Genomic DNA, 16,984 nt, shown 5'->3' on the forward strand with positions numbered 1-16,984 from the left:
TTTCTATGAAAATTATATTTTTATTTATTTATTTTAATTATATTAAAATTGTATTAAATTATTTGGTTTGAAGATCATAATGAGAGTTTCAGGATACCCATTTTGGAACACATGAAACAATAAAAATAAGAAGTATATATTTTATCAAATATATTTATATATATTTTTATACAAATACCTCTCTGGCAGGGGTAGGTTAAGTCATACGCTCTTACTATTTCAATAACCGGAACCACAACAAACACGCTTCCGGTGATGACGTCAAACGGTCCGTTTAAGTAAATACCACAGTGCGGTTTGTAAATATAAAAAGAGCCAAATTACACAGAAAGTTTGCATTTTTGTTCATACAAACGTTTTGTGTGTATTTATAATATCTAAAAAAGTAAAATCTTAGTTTCAGACCGGGTACATTTTACAGTCGTACACCCCCCTCCAACGCAAACAGCGGAAGCTCCGCCATTTACTGCTTGTAGTACAAGTTGTTTACACAGAAGCTGCTTCTTCTGTTTCTTCTGCTCGTCTGTTCGCTGATCCTTCAGTGCAAAAACATATGTCTTCGACGTTTAAACGACCCTTTATTGTCAAGTGTTCACGATATATTTCCAAGTTATCAACAGACGGAACAAAAGCGCATTCTGATGGAGAACGAGAAAGAAGGTACATTACCTACTTACTTACTTACACACACACGGTTGCTTATGTAGTATTTATTCATTCAAGCTACATTATGGATTCGTTTTCTACGTTAATCTTTATATTCTGCTTTGGTTTTGATATCACTTCTCTGGAAATGATCGTCGAATATTCTTTACTTGAAGGATCAGACTTGATTTCGAAAAAGCAACTTAAATACATTTTAAAAAAAAACAATGACACAGATTTTATTTTTTCCTATCCTGTACAAATAGTTTAAAGCATACAACTTAATCTGAGGTTGTTGTTATTCTATTCATTTGTAATCAGCAACTTCAGATACATTAAAAACATATTTCAAGTTATTTATAATTGTGTTCCACCATAGTTCCTCATTTATTTGCTTCAACAATGTGACTGAGAGTTTATAAATGAGATAATGTTTATATTTGCTGTTTGACAGGCATAAATAAACACAGTATGTCAATAATACTCGAATCAAAAGACAATTTAGATTCTCCCTCAAGCGGTATAAAGAGCTCTAATGCAGGTTCGGTATTGTAGTTGTGGCTTATTTGTTTTAATAAATCACTTACAAATATAATTTATTCACTTGCAAAAATAAATGTAAAAATGTGTTCCAAACATTCTAAGAAAAAAGTTTGAGAATTTGTTTGCAATAAAAATATTTAGTGCACAAGATGAATAGACGTCGAGTAATTGTATAATTAATTTAAATTCAATTTTATATAGAGTGTCAAACCATAACAAAGTTATCTGAAGAAACTTTACAATAACACTATAAAACATAAGAGGAATACAAGTTCAAGTGAATACCAATGAGTGACAGCAGTGAGGAAAAACTTCTGTGACTTACATAAGAATGTTGATCTTCTGTAGATGTCCTGCAGCTGCTGGTGATTAAAGAAGAAGCTTCTCCAGAGCAAGAATACAGCTCCGGTCTGGACCACGATGGAGGAGAAATGTACCTTATAAAAATAGTAAAAGAGGAAGAAGAGGAAGAACAGGTCTCTCAGCTCTCATTCACTGATGTTGATGTGAAAACTGAAGATGCCGAAGAGCCTCAAACCAGCAGCTTGGCTCAACACATGAAAGCAGAAACGGATGGAGACGACTGCGATGGATCAGAACGGGACAGCTATTTAAAAACATCTCTCCTCTCTCAACACAAGAGTTCCCTTACTTCTGACTCCGACACAGACGACAGTGAAGACTGGAGAGAAACCAGCGACTTTCAGACTGAGACAAAGGGTCATGACAGTGAACAGAATGATAATATCGATGTCAACTCTCTCATCTGCTCTGGTTGTGGGATAACATGTTCTTCACTCTCTGGATTGACTCAACACATGAAATCCTGCTCTGGAGGACCTTTTACTTGTTCTCTGTGTGGACAGTGCTTTGAAAAGATCTTGGATCTGAAGTCTCACATGACAACCCACAACACCCAAAAAAAATTCAGTTGCTCCAAATGTGATAAAGCTTTTAACCGGAAAAGTAGCTTGGCGGAACACACAAGAATGCACAATGGGGAAAAACACTTTAACTGCTCTTATTGTGGTAAATCCTTCAGCAGGAAACCCAGTTTGGTGGAACACATGAGAAATCACACCGGTGAAAAGCCGTTCCTCTGCTCTCAGTGTGGGAAAGGTTTCACCCAGAAGAGGAGCTTGAAGTTGCACATGAATGTCCACACGGGAGAAAAACCTTTTGTTTGCTCCAAGTGTGAGAAATGTTTTACATATAGTGGCCATCTGAAGGAGCACATGAAAACTCATACAGGGCATAAGCCCTTCAGTTGCTCTCAGTGTGGTAAATGTTTTATGCAGAGACGGAGCGTCAAGGTACACATGAGAATTCATACTGGAGAAAAACCTTACAGCTGCCCTCAGTGTGATAAAAGTTTTGCGACAAGTGGCAGTCTGAAACTTCACTTGAGAATTCACACTGGAGAAAAACCTTTCAGCTGCTCTCAGTGTAGTAAATGTTTTGCATACAGTGGGCGCTTAAAGGAGCATTTAAGGAGTCACACTGGAGAAAAATCATTCCCCTGCTCTCAATGTGATAAATGTTTCATGCAAAGAAGGAGTCTGAAGGTTCACATGAGAATTCATACTGGAGAAAAACCTTTTAGTTGCTCTCAATGTGATAAGTGTTTTGCTTTGGGAAGGGACCTGAAAGAACACATGAGAATTCACAGTGGAGAAAAGATTTTCAGTTGCACTCACTGTGGTAAATGTTTTCACAGGCAAAGTATCATGGAGAATCACCTCAGAAAACATATTGGTGAAAAACCTGGCTCTCCTCCGCTTTGAATGTGATATCTGCTTTAATTATTTTTACCCAGTGAAAGTGAGACTAGATGAGCTTGATTAAGTTCGGAGGACAGGCTCCTATTAAGTAATTGAATCATTTGCAAAGGGTGACACTATGTCCTCTCAAACCCTTCTGTATAAAACGGTTTAATCAAATAATAATGCTGTTTCATATTAAAATAAATAATTATAATACATCATAGCACTTTTCTGCAGTTCTTGGTTGGATTGTTAAAATTATTGAATGTTGTGTTATAATATTGTTGTTATTGTATTAAACGTGTAATTCAGATGTATTGTCTATAGAATTTAATTGGGTGAGAAATAAAATCTTAAGACAGATAATGCCTATAACAGGGCTGTCTCTTCAAACCATCAGACACATGGCTTGGTGCTCGGTTCTGTTTTTCTATTTCTTATTTTGTGTGTTCTATAATTTAAATCATTATTTTTTAAAGTTAATAATTCTGAAGTATGAAGCCAGTATGAACATTAAAAATACCATTACATTGTTTCATTTAAATATATATGTTTGTGTGTGTTTTACAACGAGTGTAAAATTCTTTCTATATAAATAAAATTGTTCCGCAGCGGAACCTTTCGTGCCAACGCACGCATGACCGGAAGTTCCGCCATGTTCTGCTCTCGTAGCTCAAGCTGTTTATCTGCGCCTTCTGTGCTCGGATACTTGATGATAAATCTGGCTTCAGAAAGATCCTCCTAATACCTGCTGCGAGCGACAACCTGCTGTCGAATTGTAACGCTAAACTCTTCAGCTACAGACGAGGGACGGAACAACAGACTGCTGGAGATGCAGACCGAGAGAGCAGGTAAACACATATACGACTCTTTAAACCTGTCGATTATTATCAAGAAGCTACTTTAACCAATACATAAAATAAGTACTTTATTAATAACACGATTTGAAATTACAGATTAGCTTCAGTAATCAATACAAAGACTAAACAACATTAAAAAACTATGAAATTGTACAAATTATTAAGTATTGACTATTAAAAGTTGGGATAATAAAGTGTTGTGTTACTGCCGTTACTATGTACGAATCTTAGATTTTTAAATGACATCACTGTCGATATACGACAATTGGTAAATAATAAAATCAGTCTATAACCATGTAACGCCACTTAAAGATATATTGTATATTCAATTTCAGTTTAAAAACAGGCTAACATGGTGAAAATATAATAATTTAAGATTTTTATTTGGGTTAATCATGGCATTAAATTAATGTTTCTAATGTGGACAGCTGTGGTTTAAACTAGTCTTTCAGCCTTTTTAAACAGTTTGAAATGTTTAATCGACAAGTCCATATTTTCTTATTAATATTATACCATATATTAACCAATAAATCAAGACCAACCAAAGGTTATAAGTAGAACTACTTTTCTGTCACAAAGATTATGTTTTTGTCCCTGCAGAGGTCGAACAGCGTCTGGTGAGTGAAGAAGTAACCACTGAACTGCAGGACTGCTGCTCCAGACTGAATCAGGGGGAACGAGAACTCCGTCTCATCAGAGAAAAAGAAGAAAATAATGTTTTGTTCACTCCTAGTGATGCTATTGAAGCTGATGAGATTGAAGAGGAATGTCCGACTAACACCTTGACTCGGTCACCCTCTTTTGAATCGGACAATGATGAAAGTGAGCATAGAAGCTAAACCAGCCACTCTGAGAGTGAATCACAAGCTTGTGACAGTGAAAAGAAAGATGGTAAGTAAGTAAGTAAGTAATTAATATTTATTTATAAAGCGCTTTTCGAGACCAGGGTCACAAAGCGCTTAGACAATCAAAACAATACTCAAAAAAGTACATACTTTAAAGATCAAGATAATACTGAGAACAACACATGAGTTCGAGAAATTCAAGGAAAAGCCTGAACAAATAGAAACGTCTTAAGGTGTTTCTTAAAGGAGTCAGTAGATCCATCAAGCGCAAAGAGAGAGGAAGATCGTTCCAAAGATTAGGAGCAACAGCCTGAAAAGATTTCTCTCCTCTGGTCCTGAGCCGTGTGCGTGGAACCATAAGTAGATTCTGATCCACAGACCTCAGAGCCCAAGCTGGGGTGTAAGGCTGGATCAGATCAGTGATGTAAGGAGGAGCCTGACCATGAATAGCTCTGAAAGTAATGGTGATGACAACAACTCCATGATCTGCTCTGAATGTGGTAAAAAATGTTCTTCAACATCTAGAATGACTCCACACGTAAAATCCTGCTGTGGAGGACTATTTCCTTGTTTAGTTTGTGAGAAACCATTTAAAGGGAGACATTCTCTGAAGGTTCACATGAGAATGCACACTGGAGAAAAACCTTACAGCTGCGAGGAGTGTAATAGATGTTTTGCGCACAAAAGGACTTTGGATGAACACATGCAAATACACACGGGAGAAAAAACATTCATCTGTTCCTTTTGTGATAAACTGTTTCATAAGGAGATAGGTTTGGAGGAGCACGTCAGAAACCACACGGGTGAAAAACCTTTCCCCTGCTCTCAGTGTGATAAATGTTTCACACAGAAAAAGATCCTTAAGGTACACATGAGAATTCATACTGGAGAAAAACCTTATAGCTGCTCTCACTGTGACAAAAGTTTTACAACAAGTGGCAGCCTGAAGGTACACATGAGGAGGCACACTGGAGAAAAACCTTTCACGTGCCCACAGTGTGATAGATGTTTTGCTTATGGTGGGCATCTTAAAGAGCATATGATCAGTCATTCTGGTAAAAAACCTTTTACCTGCTCTCAATGTAATAAATGTTTTACGCAGAAAAGGAACCTGCAGGTACACATGAAAGCTCATAATGGAGAAAAACCTTTTCCCTGCCCACATTGTGAAAAATGTTTTACACAGAGAAGGATTCTGAAGGTGCATATGAAAACTCACACTGGAGAAAAGCCATTCAGCTGCTCTGAATGTAATCAATATTTTACCCAGAAGAGAAGCCTGGAGGAACATATGAGACTGCACACAGGAAAAAAACTTTGCAACTGCTCTCAGTGTGATAAAAGTTTCACGACAAGTGGTAGCCTCGTGGTTCACATGAGAATACACACAGGACAAAAACCTTTCAGCTGCAGCTATTGTGATAAATGTTTTACAACAAGTGGAAGCAAGATGGTTCACATGAGATCTCATACTGGAGAAAAACCCTTTGTCTGTTCTCATTGTAATAAATGTTTTACAACAAGTGGGAGCTTGATAGTTCACAGGAGAATTCATACTGGAGAAAAACCTTTCACATGCCCTGAGTGTGATAACTGTTTCACATATGGCAAGCATTTGAAAGAACATGTTAAGTCACACGGGTGAAAAGCCTTTCTCCTGTTCTACATGTGAACAAGGTTTGTCGCAGAAAATGAGAATTGACACTGAAAAAAAACCTTCAGTTGTTTTTAGTAAGGCAAAGATTTTTGGTAGGGGAATGGTGTGTAGAATATGTAGTAATATTGCAGGAGCATGATAGTAAAGGTTCTCTCTAGAGGTTCTCATTTAACCTCACTGTGTTTTATTTTAATAATAAATTCTACACCATTAATGCGTTTGTCAAAAATGTGTCGCTTAATGCCCCCCTGTACTGGCTTTGCTCTTATTACGGCACACTGCTGTTCCATTGTTTTTTATTGACCTCTGCAATCAGGAATTGAAAATGAGCACAAGCAATAAATTCTTTATGCATCGCATCAACTGCAAACTTGTATTGTAATTATTTTTGACTGCATCGTCTCTGACAAATAAATGAATAAATAAAAATAAATAAACTTTGACATTTTTTTTTTATCTCACGTCGGTTGTAATCTATAATGGTGACAAAATCAATTGGTGGAGAAGATATTGCTAAATTACCGCCCTTAGTTATACTTCTTATTGTGCAGCTTCTGGGTCGAGTTGGCCCGGTGGCCCAAAAACAAATTTGTTTGTGGTATCCCTTGTGTTGTCTCTGGGTCAAGTTGAACCACCGTCACCACTGCATATGTATTTATGGAAGCCAGGGAGGTCATTTTGTTTTACTTCAATATGCTCCAACCAGGCTTTTCCAACTTTGCCTCACAGTCCAGGAAGCTCAATGTGCCTCGCCTAAGTGACGACTTCTTTTATTGTTTCGCGCACAGATGAGAACTTTATTTCTCTTGTAAAGACATAAGTTGGGTTTGCTTCACCCTTAAATGTGGCTTCTATTACTGCAATAGTCTCTCTGCTATGTAAAAGGAATACCTCCTATTATAAAATAAAATAAAAAGTTTCCATAATGCCGGTCAATATGGTTGACCCTCAGGAGGAGACACCTCAGACTTAAAGTTATATTGTTGTATAATATCCATCAAGCCAGCCTGAATTTATTTCTTTATTCTTGTCACTTTGGGGACATTGAAATTATATTGTATAATGTATATAATAATATAAACCACTCAGCATCCCAAGGGATTTTCATCTGTAAGCATATTAATGTAAATCTCCAGATTGTCTCTTTTTACAAGTCAATAATTAAAGCAAGATCTCAAAATTCTCAAAAACGTGTGTAAAATAAGATTACAAACTCTTACTTAATCCATATTTTGAACCGGAAAGAAAGAAAAGCAATCGGTGTCTTTTTACTCAAACTCGGTTATGGCGAATAAACATAATGTATTCAGCAAAAGGTAAGTCACTTTACGTAGTGCATGTTGTTTACTTCGACTGATGTCACACTTGTTAACATCCGACGGATCACAAAAGGAGGAAAATGGTTCCGGCAATGGGAGGGATGTGCCATCAGAAACCGTGCAGGTAATATTTTACATTTGCTTTTTTTTAATCCTTTAGGAGATCTTTATAGTCCACTTTATTATTTAACCTGTTATTGTGTTACTTTTATATTAATTGCCCTGTAAATTTCAACATTCCTCTTTTTCCACGTAATACAATTGTTTAACTATTTGTTAAATTATAAATGTATTTATTTATTTATTTTTTATTCATGTTTCAAAATCCAGCGACACTGAAGAGCTGTTGGTGTGGCTCCGCCCATATTATGATGACGTAGTCGATCCGGCGATAAAGAAGCTTCCGGTCACTCCGCCATTTTCTGCTCTAGGAGATTGACGTCGCTCCTGCGTGGCTCCTCTGTGCGTGGATCCTCCAGTGGATATTGATATATGGACCATTTTCCGTTGGAAATAGTCCTTCTTGCGTCGATCATCCGTTGTCTCGATCTTACGCGATGTCACTCGGTTAAAGGGAAAACACGAAACAAAGGATAACCTCGCTGGAGATGGAAAACAACACACCAGGTACACACACGCACACACGCACACACACACATACACACACTTCAGTTGCGGGTTTATTAAAGCTGTGATACTATTCTGACAGGAGATTTGACGAGGGATTATATTATAGATGTAAAACAAAACGATACTAAAGAAGCTACACAATAATGTCTACATTTCCCTTAAACGAGAACTATGACCATATATTCTCCATAAAAATAAACTATTATATTTGTCTTATGCTTGAGAAGAAACGTGAAAACAAACACATGGTCCTTATTACAATGAGACAAATGCACATAAAATCTTTATCTAAAGTCGGTTGTTTTTTTTCCTCACAGGTTGACAACATGTATTTAATTATATCAAACGTAAACACAACAAACATGTGGTTGATCTGTTGGATATTTAACGCATATAAAACCAAATTAAGGCGAGCCTTTGCAATCGGTATGCTCGTGGGAAAAAAAGGAATTTCTCTCTCTTACTCAATTCACAATCAGAACCAGTTGAGCTGTCAGAGCTTTAATACATGTGAAATAATAATAATAATTATTTCTTCATGCTTTTCTGAACCAACACCTACCCAATGTGGCCAAGAGGATATATATATAAAATGTACAAATAAATGTTTTTTTTTCAAGAACAGCAATTTGCATTTAAATCAAGGAAAGGAATGCAAGAAAGGAATGTAATGCCTTACATATACTGTTTAAATAACTTTTAATTTAGATAGATATATAGATGAATAAGGGCAACTCACCTGACTTACCTACATGTTTTAAATGTTGAAGTCTTTCTCTCCGCCTTATCCCTTAGTCCCAACGTTTTGAAGGTATTACTTCATAAAGTTATCCCGTCTGAAATCTGGGCAAACGAGAGGTTACGAGAGCATATTCCATTGTGCCATATTAATGGCTTCAGCCAGCTGTAATCACTATCATTATTTATACAACGAGTCCCTCGGAGATGGAGACTTTTGGGATTGATGCCACATGGTGACAAACCCAGATGCTCAACCAATCACAGCAGAGTGGGTGTGGTTGTTATAAACAAGATTTCATCTCCAGAAAAACAAAGTGTTTTTTCTTACGCCCATTTTCTAATGCAACTATTTCAATGAAAAGTGAGACGGACACATACTGATGAGTACAATAGAGTCCAAGATCTATTTAAGACACACTTAAATCAAACCATGAGTTGCCCTTTAAAGTTACTTTGCCAGATAACGCATACAAAAGACTTGAATGAATAAGCCAAGATGGGTGAGTTAAAGGAATACAAATCTGATTCCTCTCTCTTTTAAATCAAATGATGTTATAATTTTGATTGGATCTGCTTCACAGTCTACACAATTCCTACTCCTGCAAAACCACCAAACTGTGGACCCAATATTATTTTTTCCTTGACACAATCTAGTTTTAAGGTCGCGTCTAAACAATGTCTCTAGATGAGTATTTTCCACTGGTACTAGAACTGAAACATAGCAGAGATTTTGACTCTTTCAGATGTACTATGTTATAGGAATCGATGATTGTGTTTCTCAGTAGTTTCCAAAAAATGTTACTTTTACTTTTCATTTAAAACATTCTTTAGAGGTGTACAATTTCACCTGCGTAATAGTGGTTTGACTACAGTAAACTCTCTCCACCTCTGTTAATTGTAATCTAAATTAGAAAATGAACCACGGAAGCAATTCACTGGGGCTTACTGGTGCCTGACATTGTAAAATCTGGGTGGACTTCCTAATTTTAGAGTTCATAACAAGTGTATACTGACTTGAGTGTGTTCTTCCTCCTGCAGTTTTCACTGGGCTGCAGGAGTGGAGCCCAAGTCTGAACCAAGAGGAAGAAGAAACTATTCTTGTTAGAATAGTCAAAGAGGAGGAAGAAGAAGAGGAAGTCTCAGCGCTGTCATTCTCAACTATAGAGGTGAAGATTGAAGGAGATGAAGATGATGATGAAGATGATGATGACGACGATGAGGAGGATGAGGAGGAATATCCAACAAGCAGCTTGACTCAAAACACAAAAACAGAATCTGATGGAGACGACAGCGACGGATCAGAACCCGACAGCTACTTGGATACTCCTCTTCACTCCGACCACCAGAGGTCACTCATGGTTGAATCTGACACTGATGACAGTGAAGACTGGAGAAAACTCTGCAACCCTCTGCCAAGTTCAAACTCTGTGCAGGATCCAAAAGTTCATGTCAGCAAGAACAAAGATGATGCTGACCACAGCTCGCTGCTCTGTTCTGGATGCGGGAGAAAATGTTCATCAAAGGCTGGACTGACTCAACACATAAAATCCTGCTCCAGGCGAACTTTTACTTGTTCACTTTGTTTAAAATGTTTTGAGAAGAGACTGGATCTGAAGAGCCACATGAGAATTCATACTGAAGAAAAGCGTTTCAGCTGCTCTCAGTGTGATAAATCTTTTACTAAAAGAGGTAACTTGACGGAGCACATGAGGATTCATACTGGAGAGAAACCTTTTATTTGCTCTCAGTGTGGAAAATCCTTTACCCGGAGTAATGAATTAAAGACTCACAATAGAATTCACACTGGTGAAAAACCATTCAGCTGTCCTCAGTGTGGAAAATGTTTTGCCCAGAGAGGGCACTTGGAGGTGCATGTGAAAAATCATACCGGAGAAAAACCTTTTACATGTTCTCAATGTGGTAAATGTTTTACTATGAGAGGGAACTTAACAGAGCATATGAGAATTCATACTGGAGAAAAACCTTTTATCTGCTCTGAGTGTGGCAAATGTTTTGCGCGGAGCACAGACCTGAAGACTCACATGAGAATTCATACTGGAGAAAAACCTTTCAGTTGTCCAGAGTGCGGTAAAAGTTTTACATGGAGATCGGACCTTAAAGCTCACATGAGATATCATACGGGAGAAAAACCTTACAAATGCTCTCAGTGTGATAAATGTTTTACACTTAGAGGTAACCTAAAGGAGCACATGAGAATTCATACCGGGGAAAAACCTTTTACCTGCTTACAGTGTGGTCGTTGTTTTGCACGCAGCACAGATCTGAAGAAACATACCAGAACTCACACCGGTAAAAACATTTCTGATGATGTGGTAAATGTTGTGCCCTGAAAGGAAAAAATATTTTTTTGCCTCTCTCTGTGACTCGGTTTTACATTAAAACTATTAAATTTGGGATTTAAGATGCATGTTGTTGTGTTTTCTTTTATTTAACAGAGGGCTGTAGACATTTTTAAGTATTCAAACTATGTGAAAGAGATCATCTTTACTTGATCCAAAATAGGTAAAAGCTCAAGTATAATTACGTTTCCTAACTGCTCTCTTCAAAAATTACCGCTAAAGTCATCTCAGCCTTGGAGAATTTTTCACCACTCAAATATAACTCCGGGCGGCAGAAAAAAACTGGTTTGTGCTGGAACTAAACTGTCATACTCAATAACTAAGGCTAGTCAAACTATCTTTAATGTTCAAATGTATGACTGTTGTACTATGATAGTTAATTAGCTAATTATGACTAAAACCAACCAGTACAAGTCAAGGTTGCTTTATATACATATATATATTAGGCAGGAGATCTTAATATGGAAACGTAGTAAAAAAGTTTGTGAAGAAAATTAAAAGAAGACTGATTTCTTTGCTAAATCATTCCAATTAGCACATCCATTTAAATCCAAACCAAGTCTGTCAAAAAATACATGCAGATCTCATGCCTAGTTTGATGCAGGAAACGTACCCTAAAGGAACACGTCACAATTCATATCTTGAGCTGCTGTCAGGACCAGATGATGGAAAGTAACAATAGCTCCTTGAATCAACAATAACAAATTAGCAAGACACTTATTTAATTGTAACTTCTCATACGATATCAGGAGAGTGTCTGTTTATATTGAACTGGGCTATATTTTTCAGTAAAAGCCAAATTCATTATGTATTTTTGTTTTAATTGTTTACCATTTTTTTGTTCCTTATTGGCTTTGCAATATATATTTTTAAAAAGAGCCTTCTTACAAATAAGATTCAGAAACACCAGATCCTAAAAAGTGTGACACAGATTGAAGTGGACAACTTGCTTTATATGGACAAAGAATCTCAGTTCAGATGCTTAAACAGTTTTTCAACAATTGTTTGGAAGCTGCTGCTAAAGACATCTTTGTATTACATATATATATATATATATATATATATATATATATATGTGTATCATTATTCTTTCTCTAGTTATCGTTTTCTAAATTTACAGTGGGCTTATTCAATCTCCAAAATGTCTGTCATTGTTTACCTCATTTATGTGTCTTGATCATTTAAAGTATATATTTTAACTGTGTATTGTTTTTGATTATTAAAGCGCTTCGTGACCTTGGTCTAGAAAGGTGCTTTAGAAATAACCATTACTTACTTACTTATTGTGGTTAAGGTTTAAGGGGAGTTGAAGCCTATCTCAGCTACTTAGGGCAAGAGGCAGGGGCTTCCCTGAACAGGTCATCAGCCTGTCTCATGGCAGACAGAGACATACAACCATTCATGCACACAATCAAACCTGCAGACAATTTAAATTGGTCAATAAGTTGACTAAGAATTGCTTGTTGCAGAGCCATATCGCTTAATTACAAAGTTATGTTCAGCTAACACAACATTTCTGCTATCTGAACATCAAGACATTTAAAAGCAAAAACCTCCTTAATTTGTTCAATCTCATTCATACATAAAAGAAAATTACATCTGCTGTTAAAATCGCCTAAATAATAGAAAACAACCAGCTTTTGAGTAGACAGCACTTTCTGTTCACTTGGCCCAGAGGATTAGTTTTCTTTATTTTCTTCTTTCATAACTTGGGACACAACATTAAAATATAATTAAATACAACTTCGAACAATGATGTTATTTGATTGTAATTATGCTGCAAATTATTTTATTTTTTATATTTGTATTGCATTTTACTTTAAACTAGGTAAGTTCAAAGTAAAATCAACCAGCAGCTTAATGATCTTAACGAATGAAACGCCCAGTGAGTTTAATTTATGTACAATTTTAAAATACCGTGTATGGTTTTATTAATATATAATTTTGATGTGCGAAGACAAACCGAAAGACCGGAACCATTGTCCACTTTTTATTCCGTCGGAAATTAAAAAGTGTGACACCGGTGGAAGTTGAACATTGCTTTGCATGGACAAAGAATATCAGGCTCACGTCGGTGTGGTTTCCAAACACAGCAGAATGTCTTCTTCAGTTCAAAATCTCAAACAGTTCGTCAACGATCGTCTGGCCGCTGCTGCTGAAGAAATCGTCGGAGTGTTTCAACAAACTGTGTCCGAGTTGGAGAACGAGTTGAACCGTCAGCGCGAACTGCTGGACGTTCTCACCAAGAAACGTGTGGTTCATCTGCACAATAAAGGTTCGTTCACTATTTACTAGTTTCTACTATAACGAAAAATGTATGCTGTTTTTGTTTGATAGGGTTTAACACTAAAACGAGCTCTGACGCTTTAAATATGTTCAATCCTCATGGGAATTTGGTTAAACGGTACGTTTAATGTTTATCATTCAAATTCATGTGTGAAGTCATAACAACGATAGCTCAAAGACACTTTAAATAAGACTATATTGAGTAAAAACAGATCCCAGCGAATCGAAACAATAGGGCAGAAAGGCTAACGGAATTTTGAGCAGTTGCTTTCTCAGCGTTGCTCATGGTCAAGTCAAACTAATGTCTAGTGGAGAGGGTCCACTAACTAGGAATTTGTTTTGGTCAACTGTGAAACATCAAACATTATATAATGAAAAAAATAAGTATAAGTACAATAACATTACAATTTACAAATCAGATATTTACATAGTGCAGTTATGGGAGTGTGGATGTTTAAACAGGTTTGTGTGAATGAGTCTGATTGCAGAGGGGGAGAAAGAATTGTTGTGGCTGGAGGTTCTGGTCCTGATGGTGAAAGGGACCGTGACTAGGGTGAGAAGGGTCGGCTGTGATCTGAACTGCACGTCTCCGGGTCCTGGAGAGATACAGGTCTTGAAGGGATGGCGGTTTACAGCCTATCGCCTTCTCAGCTGCGTGCACAATGCTCTGCAGTCTGACTTTGTCTCTGGTGGTGGCGCTGGTGTACCACACGGAGATGGATGTGGTCAGGATGGACTCAATTATCAATTATCGCAGTGTAAAACTGCACCAGCTTCTTAGTGGGCTTAAGAAACAGCGTCTGCGCACCGAGATGCTGGTGCAGTTTTACACTGCGCTTCGGCAAATATTCACAAGCACAGTCTTCAGCTTTCACTCAGAAGTGGTAAAGTTCAAGTGTTCTGAATTAAAATTGATGAAAAGGTGGTTCCTGCTTTCTCTTCAATTTCTTGATCCTTTCTCCCTGATGCTACTGAAGACATGCTGGACACTTTTGTTATTGGTGGAACCCGAACACTTAACCCAGTCGGGGTTGCTTCACTTTGGAACGTTCAGATTAACCAAGAATCTACGTTGACCTAAAGTTTATGACACAATTCTACTGAGAAACGGATGAAATTGTTCAATTTAAAAATATATTGTCCCTCAATATTACACCAAGTGTTTCTCAAAATGTTTCCTGAACTATCTTTTTTTACTATCTATCGTTGTCATTTTTGCATTTGTCTGACGAGTCTGGAACAAAATATCATAGTGTTCATTAATTCATACTGTTTTATCAAATATTTAAGATTCTAAATCTTTTCTTTTTTTTATGTCTGCAGACGTCCAGCAGCTGCAAGTGACTGAACAAGAGCCTGAGCTGGAGTGTAGACCCGGTCTGGAGCGAGAAGAACCAGAACCTCCACACAAAAAAGATAAGAAACAGGTTGATGTTGTTCTTGTCCAAGTGAAGATTGAAGATGAAGATCAGAGAGAGGAAGAGTCTTCAACCAGCAGCTTGATTCAACACATGAAAAGAGAAGCTGATGAAGACAACTGTGGAGGATCTGAAACAGAACTACATACACTTCCACAACCTGACCACCAGAGGTCACTTTATTATGAATCGGACACTGATGACAGTGTGGACTGGGGAGAAACCAGTGACAATCAGTCGGGTTCAAACACTGAGGAGAATCTGAAAGTGCGTGTGAGTGAGAAGAAAGACGATGCTGAGCATAAATCACTGATCTGTTCTGGATGTGAGAGAAATTTTTCTTCAAGGGTTGGACTGACTCTACACTTGAAATCCTGCTGTGAATCGTTGACGTGTTGGGTTTGTGGCAAATGTTTTGAAAAGAGACAACATCTGGAGCTTCACATGAAAATCCACAGTGAGGAAAACCTCTTCACCTGCTCTTACTGTGGCAAATGTTTCAGACACAACAAACACCTGAAGAAACACAGGAAAATCCACACTGGTGAAAAACCCTTCACATGCTCTTATTGTGGTAAATGTTTCAGGGATAACTGGCACCTCAAGGACCACGTGAGAGTTCACACTGGAGAGAAGCCTTTCAGCTGCACTCTCTGTCATAAAAGCTTCAGACAGGGCTCGAGTCTACAGAAACACATGAACATCCACAATCGATAAAACCTTTTATTAACTCACAATGCAGTGCAATTGTGAATCTTGCAGTCATTTGGATTATCCCTTATTCTCTTTTTTTTTACCTTTGATGTAGATTTTGTATTTTTAACTTCACAGTATTGGTCGATTCAATTCATTTTCAGAATTTGTCTCCATTGTAAATGTGATGTATTGTCAAGAAGGTGTCCAATGCTAGAACGAAAACAAATATAATAAGTAACATGTAATTGTGTTTTATTTTACTTTGTCAGTTAAAAAATGAAGGATGTTAAAAATAAGTATACTTTATAAATAACTAAATTGTAAATATATTTTATTTTTAGATTATTATTGATTATTGATGACAATAAAGTGAAACTCTTAATTTTTTTATTAAATATATTATAACTTTGTCAGTACACGTTCAGAGTACTGTATATCAGTATCGGTTCACAAAATGATAAGCAAATACATTTGTATGCATTTTTGTTGCTTTAAAAAACACACATTTATTTTTTATAGCTAAGAACGTATTGTCTCTTCGCGTATCAAAGAATGGAGTCTGTGTACATTTACACTTAGTTGAAACATGACACAATTATTTAAATTTATTTTAAACTGAGAGCTTCCAAAATAACCACCGTTTGCAGGACCAACTTTTTTTACTACGATCCTTGTGGAAAACTGTGTGAGTTCACTCCATGTTTTCCTCTAAACTTAAACTGACATTCTGGCAACAAACTTTCCATTAAATTCGTAATATCTATCTAGATTGTAAGGATTAGAATGTATAGACACGATGAATCGCTTTCCTCTTGTCTTTCATAAAATCATCAAGACTAGAAGAGACTCTATGTCACCGGCTATTTAAATAAAGTTGTGTATTTTGAATGCAAGGCACATGTGCAAATGAATCGCTGATTTACCAGATCGTGTTCGATGCTGTACTTTTGTCCGAATCTAGTTGCTGTAAAAACATTTAGGATCAAAACAGGCTATTGCGCAGATTTCCCAGATTGTGTACTGACTGTTAAGTGTTCATTACAAAGTCATGTGATTAATGTTTACTACCATGAAATCATACCCCCTGTTAGGATAAGGATAATCCTGTTTTTAGGATAATCCTGTTTTTATAATAATCAATAATGTAATGTGTAGACCGATGGATGGAGAGTAGAGTGAGCAGGGGCACGATTAAATTCATAAGGATATGTAAAGCCAGTT

General features: G+C 36.9%; 4 protein-coding genes across 5 annotated transcripts in view; all 4 read left to right on the forward strand.

Moving 5' to 3' along the window:
- The first annotated feature begins 476 nt into the window (after positions 1 to 476).
- LOC148087600 (uncharacterized) lies at positions 477 to 3,097 on the forward strand. The gene is made up of 2 exons (XM_087789779.1): positions 477 to 660; positions 1,537 to 3,097. Exons 1-2 carry the CDS (start codon positions 642 to 644, stop codon positions 2,970 to 2,972), a joined length of 1,455 nt encoding a protein of 484 aa, XP_087645905.1. The 5' UTR covers positions 477 to 641; the 3' UTR covers positions 2,973 to 3,097.
- Positions 3,098 to 3,637: 540 nt separating this feature from the next.
- Positions 3,638 to 6,398, forward strand: LOC148087601 (uncharacterized). The gene is made up of 2 exons (XM_087789881.1): positions 3,638 to 3,802; positions 4,412 to 6,398. Exon 2 carries the CDS (start codon positions 5,099 to 5,101, stop codon positions 6,299 to 6,301), a length of 1,203 nt encoding a protein of 400 aa, XP_087646007.1. The 5' UTR covers positions 3,638 to 3,802; positions 4,412 to 5,098; the 3' UTR covers positions 6,302 to 6,398.
- Positions 6,399 to 8,075: 1,677 nt separating this feature from the next.
- Positions 8,076 to 11,429, forward strand: LOC148087602 (uncharacterized). The gene is made up of 2 exons (XM_087789793.1): positions 8,076 to 8,259; positions 10,042 to 11,429. Exons 1-2 carry the CDS (start codon positions 8,241 to 8,243, stop codon positions 11,352 to 11,354), a joined length of 1,332 nt encoding a protein of 443 aa, XP_087645919.1. The 5' UTR covers positions 8,076 to 8,240; the 3' UTR covers positions 11,355 to 11,429.
- A 1,999-nt stretch (positions 11,430 to 13,428) lies between these two features.
- LOC148087603 (uncharacterized) overlaps positions 13,429 to 16,984 on the forward strand; it is a 99,420-nt gene continuing 95,864 nt past the window's right edge. Inside the window, exons 1-2 of one of the 2 annotated variants that reach the window (XM_087790002.1) lie at positions 13,429 to 13,638; positions 14,973 to 15,960. In XM_087790002.1, coding sequence (XP_087646128.1) covers positions 13,461 to 13,638; positions 14,973 to 15,784 — 990 coding nt within the window. In that variant the 5' untranslated portion in view covers positions 13,429 to 13,460 and the 3' untranslated portion in view covers positions 15,785 to 15,960. Of the gene's footprint in view, positions 13,639 to 14,972; positions 15,961 to 16,984 lie in introns of those variants that run through there. The other variant, XM_087790008.1, reaches the window with a different exon arrangement.

The sequence above is a fragment of the Callionymus lyra genome, chromosome 1 (genome assembly GCF_982586985.1).
Source record: "Callionymus lyra chromosome 1, fCalLyr1.hap1.1, whole genome shotgun sequence".
Lineage (NCBI taxonomy): Eukaryota > Metazoa > Chordata > Actinopteri > Syngnathiformes > Callionymidae > Callionymus > Callionymus lyra.

Bases quoted from the DNA above. Each gene is read 5' to 3' on its own strand.
- LOC148087601 (XM_087789881.1), top strand. From the start codon at position 5,099: ATGAATAGCTCTGAAAGTAATGGTGATGACAACAACTCCATGATCTGC.